Source organism: Triticum aestivum, chromosome 5A (genome assembly GCF_018294505.1).
Source record: "Triticum aestivum cultivar Chinese Spring chromosome 5A, IWGSC CS RefSeq v2.1, whole genome shotgun sequence".
Taxonomy (NCBI): Eukaryota; Viridiplantae; Streptophyta; class Magnoliopsida; order Poales; family Poaceae; genus Triticum; species Triticum aestivum.
In genome coordinates, this window is record NC_057806.1 from 482,342,197 (window position 1) to 482,355,664 (window position 13,468).

Sequence of the window (13,468 nt, forward strand, 5' to 3'; positions counted from 1 at the left end):
CTTTGACAGCTCCAACCTTGGCACTGCCGACACTGCTGCCTCCGTGCTTTCGCACCCAGGCGGAGTAATCTTGTTTTGTTGTCTGCTTAGTCTTGAACCCTCTATAGTTGCTGTTGCTATACGATGCCACTTGTGCATTGGCTTCTTCCCATGAACTATAAACCCCTGGAACCTCACCAATGAACACGGCATACCACTTGCCCTAGCAATGCACAAGAGCAAGAGTTGAAGCAGCAAATCAATGGAGCACAAGTAGCAAGCAAAGTAGCACACAAACAACAATGGAGCAGAAGAGAAGTAAAGCATGCATGATCATACGGCATAGCAAGTTCTTCCTAGCACTACCTTGGTGTTAACCTACCACTACATCCAAAAGAGGGTGTCGTCCTACCACCGCAAGTTCAACGTCACCGTGAGGGGTTAGTATATACCACCTCACCAAAATATACAGACCATCAAATAGTTTTTGAGCCCTAGCTACATAAAATGTACGTCGTCATCATCGTCGTCGCCACCACCATCGCCGTCAGGGATCATGCACGCTCACATGCAGCACTACTCTAGTAGTAGTGCTTGCCCAGCCAGCTCCTGAGCCACAGCACCCTGTGAGCGTCGGCCATGGCAACGAACCCAACACCCTGGGCCTTATTGTCAAGCAGGTGGCTGAGAGCTGCCATGAGAGCCTCGTCGCTGAAGCCACCCTGGGTCATGACAGCGCCATACAGGTCAGGGTGGACGTCGAGGGGCTTGCACTCCCTGATGGCTGTTGCCACCTCCTTCACCGCCTCAGTCATGTTGCAGAAGACATTGATCTCCTCCTCCAGCAGGCCTCCTCTCTTCCTCTTCCTATCAAGGGCTTCGCAGCGGGCTTGTCAGGGCCATCAAGGATCTTGACGTCCGGGGTCCCAGGGAAGTCAGGCATGGGAGAACCAAGAGGCTCCCCCGAGCCCATGGCATGCTTCCCAGTTGCCAGCCCGACGGAGAAGATGTGATGCATCTGGTTGTAGTTCTGGATGTGTGTGTTGAGGAACTCAGCGTCCCTTGGGTGGTCCTAAGAATGAAACACAAGTGTTGTTAGTTGCGATTAGGAGTAGGCAGTGGTGGACAGTATGAAAAGGAAGAGGGTTGTGAGCTAACCGCGACATGGCCGGCGTAGTGCTCTTCCTCCAGAACTATGGAGCAAGTGTTCTCATCCCATGAGGCGCCGCTAAGGTCTCTCAGCTTAGACACTTGGATCCATCGACTTCTCCACTTTCTCAGGTGGTTGTACACCTGGGTGGCAGACACCTCTTGCCTACAGAACTCGAACACCTGCTTCGCAACGGTGTTCAAGTGCACCTCCTTGAAGCCCTTGTCAGTCCTAACTCCACTAGAGATGAGCTCACACATCTTGTTCAGCACGAACATGGACATGAACAGCTGCCACTTCATGTTGTTCGACCTACTATCCTTCTTTGCCTTTGCTGCTGCTAGCTTCAGTGCAGCGGCAGCAGCAACAGGAGTAGTTGGCTCAACGAGCACTACTGGCACATAGAGGGAATCAGACTCGAACACTTTTGAATCAGGTGCCATCTCGGACATAGGCTGCGAGTCATCGACAAACGATGGAGCAAACTGGCTGTCGAACACGACAAGGGCCTGACTAAGATCTTGCGTCTGCGTGGTCATGTCCTACAATCGTAGCACGCATTGACAGTGAGCATAGCACACAACATACCGGACAATCCATGAAAGCAGGAGCATACATGTACATGGTTCATCACTATCATACTAAGCATACATGTACATGGTTCCCACTATCATAGCAAGCACATGACCACCAATAGCTACAAATCACAGATCTGAGCATGATTCAACACAAGCATAAGGTTCAACTTCAAACTCTACTACTAATCTAGCCTACCACATGCTTGAACATCTAGCCCTACCACAAATTATAATCATAGCATAGCAACCAACCATATCAGCTTACAAATCAGACCACTAATCAACCATGCATCTAGATCAAACCCTAGCTGCAGCTCAGATCTAGCTAGAAGGAACAGTGAGAAAGGGGGATTGAACTCACAGAGGCCATGGCTGCAGCTTGAGGAAGAGGAGGGCGGTGGTGAAAGATGAACGCCGGCCGGTGAAGGAGCTCCAACGCCGTGGACAGCCGGCCGATGAAGATGTGTCGCTTACGTGCTCGTCGATGCCGATGCGCGTCGGCGGGAAAGCGCGAACGGAGGAAGGATGATGGCGGGAGTTGGGGCGGTGAGGGAGGGGCTAAATATGGGGTGGAGCGGCGGGAGGTGAGCCGAAATCCTCCCACCGATTTTTCGGCGACGCGGGCGAGCTCGCGCCATTTCCCCTGCTCGCACGAGGGGAGAAGCGCGTCGCCCTCCACTGCCTCGCTCGCGAGCTACTGCCGATTCATGCGTTGCCCCTGGGCCTGGCCTGGACGTGCTTTAAACTTCATGCGATGCGGGCCACACAGTAAATGCAGGAAACCAAACGGGCCAAATTCTTCCCGCCCGGGCCAGGTTGGGCCTCATGCGGGCAACCAAACACGTCCCTGGTGTCACGAGCCACACGGGTTGTACGAACTCGTCCATCGCACCCGGCTCCCGGCTGCACAACGTGGCCGATCCATGCATCTTGATTGGCGGATACCCTGTCCTCATCACACGTCCAAGTCGTCCCAGCGTACCACACATCATTGAGCATGATCATAGTTCGCGGATTTCAACTGATGAACTGTACACATCAACGAGCCATCATATGGACTACTGTGGTATCGGTATCAGTAGGTGGGTGGCGGATGACTGACTGGCTGGCTGGCTGGTCCCACGCGCAGATCGACATGCGCGGCTGCCACGCGATCACGCACCGGCCGGCGTCTACGCAGTACGTGCATGCCCGCACTCGTAGCTACTACAGTAGGAGGGAGTAGCTCGCTGTAGGTGCATGCACGCACGCAAGCCAAGAGCAACGCCGACGCGCAGATTGCATGCAGCGGCGCGGCGGGGCCGGCCGCGCCGGTGGCTCGACCGATCGGCTCGTCTGATGATCCGCTTCGCGCCACGCTGTGCCGCATGCGTCGGCAGGCAGACAGAGAGAAATCCCGGGTGTCCGTGCGCGCGCGCGGCCGGCCCCGTTCCCGATTTCCCTAGCCTGGCTTCACCCACGCATGCACGAATTTGTTTATTCGCCACAGACACATTACGTAGATGCTCGCTCTGTTTGGTTTCTTTCGCCGTGGTTCGCTTGTTCTGAACGTATCACCCGATGCCGGCGGCATAAAATAAGCCAGTTCGCGGATCCGGTGCTTGGCCTCGACCACGACAGTTCCCGATCCCATCGGATCTTACCACCCCATCATCCCTGCCTCCTCTCTCGGGTTTCATCTCAAGAGCACCAGCGCGGACTCGCACGCCGTGCTTGTTGCCGTGCCCAGTAGTAGACACACGGGCGCGAACCGAGCACAATCGGGCAGGCAGGCAGGCAGCGGCTCCCGTCGTCGCCGTATCCGTGCCCGATCGGAATCGGAATTTGCACGGCCTGGCCCATGCGGGTAGTACAAAAACGCGCCGCCGGGTGAACCGGATTTGATGGCCAACGAGTGAAGGATCCATCATCAACTAGGCACTGGTCAGGGGAGAAACGCAGGGCTCACTCGACGCAACGCCAGCCAGCGTGTTTGCTTCCGTTCCACAGAAAGGTGCAAGCTAGCTTCCTTCCCTCCCCGACGTGGGCTGGCATCAAGGGAGGAATCTACGTCTCCTCCATCCAAAGGAAGAAAAGAAAGAAAATCCAAGCCAAGAGGAGAGAAGTATTCTTGAGAGCGGTGGATAGTGGATGGCCAAGAACCGGGGAAAGGGTGAAACGACCAATCCATATGCGGTGGGTGACGGCCGGACCCGGACGGTAGATGAAAAATATGAAACGACTATCCAATTCTGGGGTGGCGACGGAAAGATACAAAAGGCGGTGTGCTAGGTTGGCTCCGGTCGGATCACGCTACGTTTCCACAAGAAAAACAAGGCCCATTCACCTCACTCACCTGCCCTCCCAACCTTTTTTTTGCCTACCCAGCCCTCCCACCTCCATCGCTGGGCTGCCACCCCACCAGAAGAGGCAGATAATAACACTCCACTCATTCTCGTATCTTCTCCATCAAAGGGGAAATACCTTCTTTATTAGCCAGCGCAGTGAGCGATGGATTTCATTTGATGCTCCTCTCCTCCTCCTCCATCCCCTTCCTTGCTCTCTACTCACCGAACGAGCGAGCTGGCCATCACACGGCTACGGCTTAGCCTTTCCCTCCGGCTTTACCTAAAGAATTGGAGAGGTTGATGCCATTGTTCGATTCTCTCGCCTTCCTTTCTCCTTCTCCCACAGCCTTTTTCTGCCCGTCTTTTCCTTCCTTGCCCACATTCCTCGCCTCGCCTCGTGGCGGCGTGGCCTATCTCCTCTGCTCCGCTTATTACTAGTACTAGCCTGTACCGTCGGCGGCAAAGGATCACTTGGTTACTTGCTCTTCTTCTCCGTGATCCGTAGCCGCCATCTCTCTCTCTCTCTCTCTCTCTCTCTCTCTCTCTCTCTCTCCGTCCTCCATTGCTCTTGCCTGCCGGCTGCGTCCTCTTCCTGTCGCCGACATCCAAGAAAGATTCCGCTCTTCTGCGAGTAAGCTTCTGCGGACAAGGCGGCCGCCGCCGGCCAGCCGGAGGAAGCGGGGCCATCATCGCTCCACTCATGGACGGCTGACCCCTGCAACGCCGTAACAGCAGCTCGAGGTGAGGGATCCCCTGCCCTGCTGCTGCTGCTAGATTCCTCCCTCCGCCTGGAGCGATTGCATTGAGAAATGGGAATAATCACGTGGGGGTGACGCGGGGCATGTGCTTGGCAGGTTTCTCGCCGACGCGCGCGGCCGGCCATGGAGAGAGCCTGGAGATCAGGGGCGCTGTCGGAGACGGCGTCTTGCGCCGACACGCCAAGGTCAGGCTCCGGCCACTCCTCCTGCAATCTCCAGCATCGACACTCACAGAGGTCAGTACCTCCTTGTCAATTACAGACAGAGTTTCCTCCAATACTTCAATTGCTATTTTCATCATTCAGTAAAGGAACAAAATGAATATGGTTTGGTCATTTCCAGTAAGAATTATATACATGGACCCATATCGGAGCAGAGAAATTCTCCTGATTATCTGTGGAGAAAAAACATAATAAAATTGTGAAGAAACACTGCAAACTGGCACCCAACTTAAAATTCTAGGCTCCAATCCGTAACCAAGTACGGCGTCCAGTTCAGTTCATCATCCATATTTGCACACAGAACACTTAACAATTTTGCACTGTTTAGTTGAGCAACTTATTATTCTGTGTACTGTGTACTGTACGCGCCAACCATCCTCGTCACATCTCATTCATTTTCTGCACAGCCTGTACGGCGCCCCTGTGCAAGGATGCTCAGCCTTCATTTTCTGCACAAAGCGGTTGACTCACACACTGTGCAACCAAATTAATGGGCAGACCCACCTTCACCTACACTAACAAATACTCCTACAGAGTTAATTTATCGTGCAATGTTTTTTAATTATTAGTGGATTTTGGCGTGGAATCTGATCAGATGGTAATCATTCCTCGTGTGCCGTTTTAGTATGCTGAGGACACGTGAGGCTGCAGTGGACATGTCGCCGCGGTTCTCCTACTGCAAGCCTGTGAGTAAACTGGATTTATCTTGCAAACTTTTTGACATTTTTACACTATGTTTCTTCCACCATTTGGCACAAAGGCCTAAGTTACTCTTCGGCGATTATACGCACAATTTAACCGGTGGGCTGTGGTTCTATCACATATTGCAGACCATCAATCGGGACAGCAAAATGCTCCACAGAAGGCACTCGCTGAACTTGCCAGAGCAGTCGTTGCCTGGCCGTCACTCCAGGAAAACAACGGAAAGGACTCAGAAGGCAACTTCAAAGGTTTGGTTTCCTGCAAATCCTGGCAAATTGTTTCAAATACACCGAATCGCAAGTTTTTTGTATTTTGTTGAAGCTGAAAAAAATATGCAGACATGTGTGTCTTATATCTATGCTATGTTATTAGTATTTTTCTCGAGTAGTTTCTTTTCCATGAGTAGTCTAACTAAGGTAACACACGCGAGTTTAAAAAAGACGGTGGCACACCACTAATCCATGAAATGTAATAGTACAAAGACAAACAATTTGATTGCACGCGCAACTGAAAAGTGAGGAACATATGCATGTTCATCCGTACCTTTCGGTTTCTTCTCTTTCTAGAACGCTCATCTGCGCCTTGAATTATGCCTGTGTTCTTAGCCGTGACCTTGCAGTTCTGCAGTCCATCGCAGATTTAGCTGGGGAGATTGCGGCCCTCGAGCAGGAAGTCATCCGCAAGGAGCTGCATCTTCTGACCCTCTACAGAAGGGCATTTGATCAGCATCTACCCGATTCCTGCAGTTTTCTTAGTGAGGTACATAACTCAGGGTGCTAGACAGATGACTAGTACTTTTCAGTCATGACAACAGGATGAAGTCCAATATGCTAAGATTAATGCCATGAAACAGCAGGTGGATCAAGAAGCAATTAAAAGTATTGATGAGGGTGCGCTCCGTCTAAGAGATATCAAGCAATCTGCAGTCTTCAACTTGCCAACTGTCTCAGATTCTATGAGTGTATGAACTAGAGATCTCCCTTGATTGATTATTTTCAGCATTAATTACCCACCCAAGCAACATAATGTTCCTAACTGGAAATATGCCTGACTCAACTTTGGCATCTCACAGGAGGTATCGTCAAGACCGGCTTCGAAGCATTCCAGCCTAGTGAACTTCTTGAATGCTTCTATCTCAGACTACGTACCTAAGATCTCTTGCAAACTATCGGAGGACATCCTCGGCTGCATTGCTTCGGTCTACTGCAAACTTGCAAGCACGCCATCTCAAGATGCTGAGTCCGTGACTTCACCAAGTCATTCTGTTTCATCTTCAAGTACCTTCTCTCCGAGGCGTCGTAATGATAGCTGGAGCCCTCGGTGTACCTTCGATGCCACCACGAGCCCTCGCCAATATCCATCCGGAAAAGAGAATAGTGAGCAAAACGTAGGCATGATCATTGTTCCAAGGATACATATAGATGCTGGCAAGTTTGAATATGCGTCAAAAATGCTGGAGACTATCAGGTAAGCAACATAAAAAACAAGAGGAACATTGATTTTTCTGTACTGGAATTGAAGTTAAGAAAGATGCAAGGCTTCACCAAAGAGCTAGCTATGGACAGGGGTGCGTGGAAGCTTGCTATCCATGTGCCAGAGCCATGAGTTGGTTGCGAGATCTTATGGGTTTCACCTCTAGCCTACCCCAACTTGTTTGGGACTAAAGGCTTTGTTGTTGTTGTAAAGATGCAAGGCTTCAGCCACTAACCTATAAAATATTTCTACTGCATCCAGGTCCCTGATACAGCGGCTCGAAAAAGTTGATCCAACAAAGATGACACATGAGGAGCAGCTCTGCTTTTGGATCAACATCCACAATGCTTTAGTCATGCATGTATTGCTCTACACTCAAAGGACATATTAGTTACCTTTTGTTGTGTGGCTGGTTAACCTCAGAAATCAGATCTCATTTCTAACCTATATACTGCCTTGTGATATACAGGCTTTTCTGGCCTATGGGATACATGATAAACGCCTGAAGAGCACTGACATGATTCTGAAGGTACATTTTTATAGCCTAGTCTTATCTCTACTCATAATCTGAAAGTGCCTGAGCATCTGAACCAAATGAAATATCAGGCTGCATACAATGTGGGTGGTGAATCAGTAAATGCGCAAACTATTCAGAACTCGATCCTCGGATGCCAATCCCATCGTCCATCATTGGTATGACCTGCTTCTACAATACGCAAAACATGAAATTCATAGAACAAACACACTAAAATCCTTACCTTCACAGTGGGTTCGCACGCTGTTCACGCCAGCAAAAAGATCCCTGGCAGGGTCGACGGCGAGGCACCCCTACGCCCTTCACCATTCCGAGCCGGTCGCGCATTTCGCGCTCTCCACAGGAACATTTTCAGACCCGCCCGTAAGCTCCTCAGCATCTTAAACCCTTCCTGCCATTGTCAACCTTGCCCTGTGTAAAATCTCACCATGAAATTCACCGTGTGGCAGGTGCGGCTGTACACGGCCAAGAAGATCCACCACCAGCTGGAGCGAGCCCGGACCGAGTTCATCCAGGCCAACGTCGCCGTGAAGAAGCAGGCCCTCCTGCTGCCCAAGGTGCTCCACTACTATGCCAAGGACGCTGCGCTCGAGCTGCGCCACCTCGTGGAGCTGGTGTGCGAGAGCACGTCGGAGACCCAGCGGAAGGAGATGACACAGCTCCAGCACCGACTCAGGAAACGGATCGACAAGTGTGTGGAGTGGCTGCCTTACAAGTCCAACTTCAGATACGTTGTACATAGGGATCTGGCCGAGTAGGCAGGGCAGGCACCGGTTTTGGGTTTTGGTTTTGGGTTTTGTTCTTATGGTGTAAGTAGTTACCGGGTTTTAGATGAACCTAACCCATGGTGTGGTGTGTAAGTGTGTAAATACAGCTGAAGTGTGAATTGTGTTGGTTTTGGTTATAGGGGCTGGGTGTACTGGTGATCTGAATTGTGAAAGCTTCTCATTTTGCCACTGTGGTGTATACTGCTCAACAGTCAACTGTGCATCCAGAATTGACATGATGGCATTAGAGACAATTGTCGGCCTTATCTTATCTGCACATCGATATTCAGGTGAAAATTCATATTCAGCCCTGGATTTGTCTAGTAATTTAGCTTTCCATTGTGGCGGCGATCTCACGACGGTGAAGCAAGTGGCACAAATGCAGAGTCGATAAAATAAACAACAACATAAATGCTCAACCCAGGGAGGAAACTGGTAAAACACTAGGCAGTGAGGCGCCAGCAGAATGCATGATAAAAGTAACTGAATTCTCTATTCAATGTGTCAAATGTTTCATTGCTGATTGAATCAATTGGAAAGCATTTGGAAACATTTCGTGTAGTCGCATAATCTGCGAGTGACAGTTGATGTTTGGTAATAGTAACGAGACGACATAGGAATTATTTGAAGAGAAAAAAAAAAGACTCGAGAACTGACATGATCTAGACATAGTTGCGACGCGTTTGGCTATGGCTTGTTTGTGTTGTCTCTATTTTCACAACGGGCACTCCAGCAAATGGCCCTGGGCTTTCAGCGACTCGACGCAGTCGTTGAACATCTCTTGCACTCCTTTGAACTTGAGACCCAGCCCCTGGAGCTTGGATGTGTTGAGCTGATACGCCTGCTTTCCATAGGGGTTACTGAGCCTGCAGAGCGATTTCAAGGTACACATTTCAGTCAAAATTCGGCAAAGAGATGAACCGAAGAAAAATATGTATATTTGCAGCAAGAGCAGATATTAAGACTGCTCGTGAGAATGAGTTGTATGCATTGCATCGACTTACCTCCTAGGAATTGGGAATACCGGAAACTGCTTCGTGAGTAAGCCAACCAATTCATTGTTATCCAGAACCACTGAACTGCACAGATATCTGCCACTTGCCTCAGGTGTTTCGTACACTAGAATGTGGCTCCGTGCAACGTCGTCGATGTGAACATATCCCATCCTCCCATACGAAGTGAACCTGTCTGTGTCACCTGCAAGAGCATATATGAACAGCAGTTAGCGACTAACTACAAAGGGTACATCATTTGAAAAACAGAACAAGCAACAATCCAAATGCTGCCAAAAATGCTTTTAGATCTGAAGCCAGGGACTTGCATTCAGGAGAAAACTTGGAAAAGGTTGAGTTAAATTACTGAAGCCAACGATCCAACAACTAAAAATGCTTTTAGCACCCTATTGGAGATAAATGACTAGAAAAATCTCACATACCTTGAAGTAAGCCAAGGATATCAGAAGCAGTTGTACACAGTTCATGGGACAAACTGGGCCCAATCACGAATGACGGAAGAACGGTGACAAGGTCAATGTTATTCTCCTTGGCAAAGTCCAATGCTGCTTTCTCTGCAAATACCTTTGCCAGGGCATACCATAGCTTTTTGGGCGCATGGAAGAGGAACAATTTCAGATCAAAGTGTTATGCAGAAATGTAATCTGGAGTACAGTTCTGTATTACCTGTAGCTTTTCGCAGAGTGGCACAGAGCTCCACGTTGTTTCATCCCACAACAGTTCTGGCTGCTGGGTTTCGTCCCTAATCCTCACCGCGGACGATGAAGATGTGAGAACAACCCGTTTTAGAAACGGACTCTTCTTGCACGACCTTAGCACATTTAGGGTACCATTAATTGCAGGACCAAGTGTTGCTTCCTGTAACATAAATAGCATATTCAAGTACATGGCATGGTAATAATAATAGATTGAGGGTTTGAAGCAAATGCAGCATGCCTTGCAATTGGAATCAGATTTTCCAAGGACAGGTGATGCAATGTGGAAGACACCCTCACAAGCCATCACAGCATCATCAAAGCTCCCTTCCTCCAATAAATCAGCTCTCACAAGTTGGAGCCTCTCATTTGCACCAGGTAATTTCCAAAGGTGTCCAACTTTTTTCCGATTCCCTGCCAAATTCCAAATACACAGTTCAAACCATAGTTCATTTGCTTGCAGGTATGTACGATAAATAATGTCATCAAGAGGGATGCTAGAAAGGAATACCTGGATCTCTGACTGTCCCTATCACATGATATCCACACTCAAGAAGTCTCTTGATGAGCCAAGAGGCGAGAAAGCCTGAGGCCCCAGTTACACACACTTTGCCCTTGGCTGAGCTCACCATTGTCTCGAACTGGAAGTGGTGAAGCTGAGATTTGTTGCAAATCCAGCTTCTCATATAAGCACGTCAAGGAACGTTCTAGAGGAGGAAGATCAAGAATGGTTCACCACCCCATTTCTGTGATCGCAGTTATTAACAGGTAAAAAGCTTGGTTGGTAGAATGCAGATTTACAGTACATTCTGGAGATATCTAGGTGACAGGTTGGTGTGGAATAGCAATGAGTTTGCTGACTGAATATTTTTGTTCATTCCATCAGGCTGACAATTTGTGACTCGAAGAAAGAAAGTTTACATCAAAAAATTCGCCTATCATATCAATGTGAACCAGCACTAAACCTGGAGCTAATTTTAAATTGTTGAGAGCAAAATGTTGCAGCGAGAGCATCAAGAACCCCATGGAAGCTGCTAAACCTCGAGCTCACGACGTCGACCTCAATGCCGAGCCTCCTGACGCCCTCGGCGGTGACCGGCCCATGCGCGGCCACGACCATGTCCGGCCAGCGCGCCCTGAGCCGCGGCCAGCTCCACCCGGCGGCGTCCAACCCCTTGAGCAGCCCCTCCACCTCGGCCGAGCTGGTGAACACGATGGCGTCGGGCGCGGCGGCGTCCGGGGCCACCAGCCGCTCGGCGCAGCCCGGGCCGGCCCAGCACGTGGTGTACGCCGGCGCGCGCATGGCCGTCCACCCGGCCGCGTTGAGCCGGGCGAGGAAGTCGGGCACGACGGGCGGCTCGCGGAGCCCGTCGACGTCGGGGACAGGGCAGAGCACGCGGCGGCCGGACCCGCGCCCCAGCGCCTCCACGAGGCCGGCGGGGGTGGGGACGTCCGGGACGAGGACGGCCACCCTCCCGGCGTCGCGGCAGAGCCTGGCAAGGAAGGCGCCGTCCAGGAGGTCGGCGTCGCTGCCGAGTGCCGCCACGGTGAAGGGGAGCGCGGAGGCGGCGTCGGAGAGGGGAAGCTGGGCGGAGGAGGAGGAGGAGGGGAGGGCGCGGGAGAAGGCGGCGATGCCGGAGCGGGATGTGAAGGCGAGCGCCGCGAAGGGGTCGAGAGCGCCGGGCAGGAGGTAGGGGCGGAGGCGGTCGGGCTCGTGGGCGCGGATGGCAATGGTAGGCACGGGGAGCGGGTGCGCACCGCGCTGCCGCAGCAGCGCGCCAAGCCGGCCGCCGTATCCTTCCCCGCCGTCCCCGCCTGTGGTCTGAGGCGTCGTGAACGCCACCCGCCGGCCCGCGAGCGAGAGGGCCTCCGGCTGCGCCATCACCGCTCCTCCGGCGACGCCAATCTATCTGAATCTGAAGGATATCTCTCCGGTGACTCTTCTTACGTGCACTTCGAACTGTCTTTTGCTAGTAGTACAGTTCAGAGTTCAGAATTGCAGTGAACACTGCTGACCGTCAGAATAATTCAGGCAACGTCGAAGAAAATACAGTAGGCTGGTAAGTGGATGTCAGCAGACAAGATCAAAACTGGAAATTTTCCAGCACTGTGAATTCAACAATCTACCGCCAATCTTTCTGAACTCTATTCCTCTTGCTGTTAAACATTGTTCAATAGTGCGTACTGCGTAGTTGCTACAATGATACACATGGTATAACAACAGATTACAAGAATGTTTGCATGATGGCGCCAATTTCACATACTTCAGGAGAGTAGTCACTCGGCATCACTGTCCAGCTGTGCGACCAAGCTATCTATCTATCTGCAGGTCTTTGAGTGAACGTCCTCGTTTGGCTCCAATGCCAAGATTCGAGCGGCGATTACTGCAGCTGGGTCTCGAAAGGGAGTTCGATGGGGGTGGCGTTGCCGTAGAACTCCTCCAGGTTGTAGAATTCCCGCTGCGGGGGAAGGAATATATGCACGACGACATCGCCTGCAATAAGAGTGCAGAGGACGGTCAAGTAGGTCTATGCCAAATTTGTGCATCATCATCAGCTCATCACAGTATTCGACACTGAGACATTGATCGACATGCGAGTTTCCTTTTGCAACAAAACCTCGTCGACCCGGTAGTGTTTAAAAGTCCATGAGCAGTTTCGAAGGATGTTTACATGGAACAAGGAAGGTGGCGACAACAGTGGCTGCCAGTTTTCAGCATATTCAAAAGGCTGAAAGTTCTTATTCAATTTTATTATTTAACTCCTGTAAGCTACTAGAAAAGAGAAACAGAACAAAACCAATTCTGCCTGGCTACTTGCATTGCTAACATGCTGTATTAAACTGAGAGCAGGCAGAAATATGCACAATACAATCGTAACAAAAATTGAGTCCTAAAATTTCAGGCTAAGTTCACAACTGGACAAGGACACGGTTGTTATCCAACGGTTCAAGTTTACTTACACAATTCAAAATCATGAGTTTTGGACGAAAAGCATTACATGTTCTCGTAGATTGAATTTGTGTCCAGATGCTAAGAAAATCTGTGTCTTCAATTTATAAGGAAAAAAATAGCACCTGGTTGTTTCACCATTCCATCAAGTCAGAAAGCTAATTTGTGCTTTAAGTCAAAGATCAGCTCATAAGCAAAGAAATAGCACCAGTTGTTTTACTTTCCATCAAGTCAGAAACCTAATTTGTGCTTGAAGTCAAAGATCAACTCATAAGCCAAAAAAATAGTACTGGTTGTTTTACTTTCCATCAAGTCAGAAA

At 50.3% G+C, this 13,468-nt stretch overlaps 4 protein-coding genes across 5 annotated transcripts in view; 1 reads left to right on the top strand and 3 right to left on the bottom strand.

The window, feature by feature from the left end:
• Positions 1-4,052: 4,052 nt before the first annotated feature.
• LOC123104212 (uncharacterized) lies at positions 4,053-8,744 on the top strand. Of its 2 annotated transcripts, none has more exons than XM_044525976.1 (12): positions 4,053-4,775; positions 4,889-5,028; positions 5,639-5,699; positions 5,844-5,963; positions 6,343-6,474; positions 6,572-6,676; positions 6,788-7,182; positions 7,450-7,549; positions 7,658-7,717; positions 7,795-7,881; positions 7,955-8,086; positions 8,173-8,744. In XM_044525976.1, exons 2-12 carry the CDS (start codon positions 4,916-4,918, stop codon positions 8,479-8,481), a joined length of 1,614 nt encoding a protein of 537 aa, XP_044381911.1. In that variant the 5' UTR covers positions 4,053-4,775; positions 4,889-4,915; the 3' UTR covers positions 8,482-8,744. The 2 variants fall into 2 exon arrangements, with proteins under 2 accessions (XP_044381911.1, XP_044381910.1); XM_044525975.1 differs by having other exon boundaries at positions 4,055-4,775; positions 6,569-6,676.
• Positions 8,745-8,957: 213 nt separating this feature from the next.
• LOC123104213 (tetraketide alpha-pyrone reductase 1) lies at positions 8,958-10,918 on the bottom strand. The gene is made up of 6 exons (XM_044525977.1): positions 10,710-10,918; positions 10,440-10,612; positions 10,170-10,361; positions 9,926-10,088; positions 9,495-9,687; positions 8,958-9,356 (listed from the first exon to the last, which is right to left on the bottom strand). Exons 1-6 carry the CDS (start codon positions 10,882-10,884, stop codon positions 9,206-9,208), a joined length of 1,047 nt encoding a protein of 348 aa, XP_044381912.1. The 5' UTR covers positions 10,885-10,918; the 3' UTR covers positions 8,958-9,205.
• Positions 10,919-11,035: 117 nt separating this feature from the next.
• Positions 11,036-12,175, bottom strand: LOC123104214 (uncharacterized). Its single transcript, XM_044525978.1, has one exon. The coding sequence runs from the start codon at positions 12,078-12,080 to the stop codon at positions 11,142-11,144; it is 939 nt and encodes a 312-aa protein (XP_044381913.1). The 5' UTR covers positions 12,081-12,175; the 3' UTR covers positions 11,036-11,141.
• A 147-nt stretch (positions 12,176-12,322) lies between these two features.
• LOC123104215 (protein Iojap, chloroplastic) overlaps positions 12,323-13,468 on the bottom strand; it is a 3,185-nt gene continuing 2,039 nt past the window's right edge. The window contains exon 5 of the mRNA XM_044525979.1: positions 12,323-12,692. Within this exon, the coding sequence (XP_044381914.1) occupies positions 12,580-12,692 (113 nt within the window). The 3' untranslated portion in view covers positions 12,323-12,579. The remainder of the gene's footprint in view (positions 12,693-13,468) is intronic.

Bases quoted from the DNA above. Each gene is read 5' to 3' on its own strand.
- LOC123104212 (XM_044525975.1), top strand. From the start codon at position 4,916: ATGGAGAGAGCCTGGAGATCAGGGGCGCTGTCGGAGACGGCGTCTTGC. The intron at 7,718-7,794 runs GTACATTTTTAT...ATGAAATATCAG, and splicing joins GCACTGACATGATTCTGAAG to GCTGCATACAATGTGGGTGG. The intron at 7,882-7,954 runs GTATGACCTGCT...TTACCTTCACAG, and splicing joins AATCCCATCGTCCATCATTG to TGGGTTCGCACGCTGTTCAC.
- LOC123104214 (XM_044525978.1), bottom strand. From the start codon at position 12,080: ATGGCGCAGCCGGAGGCCCTCTCGCTCGCGGGCCGGCGGGTGGCGTTC.
- LOC123104213 (XM_044525977.1), bottom strand. From the start codon at position 10,884: ATGAGAAGCTGGATTTGCAACAAATCTCAGCTTCACCACTTCCAGTTC. The intron at 10,613-10,709 runs GTATTCCTTTCT...GGAATTTGGCAG, and splicing joins AGGGACAGTCAGAGATCCAG to GGAATCGGAAAAAAGTTGGA. The intron at 9,357-9,494 runs GTAAGTCGATGC...ATCGCTCTGCAG, and splicing joins GTATTCCCAATTCCTAGGAG to GCTCAGTAACCCCTATGGAA.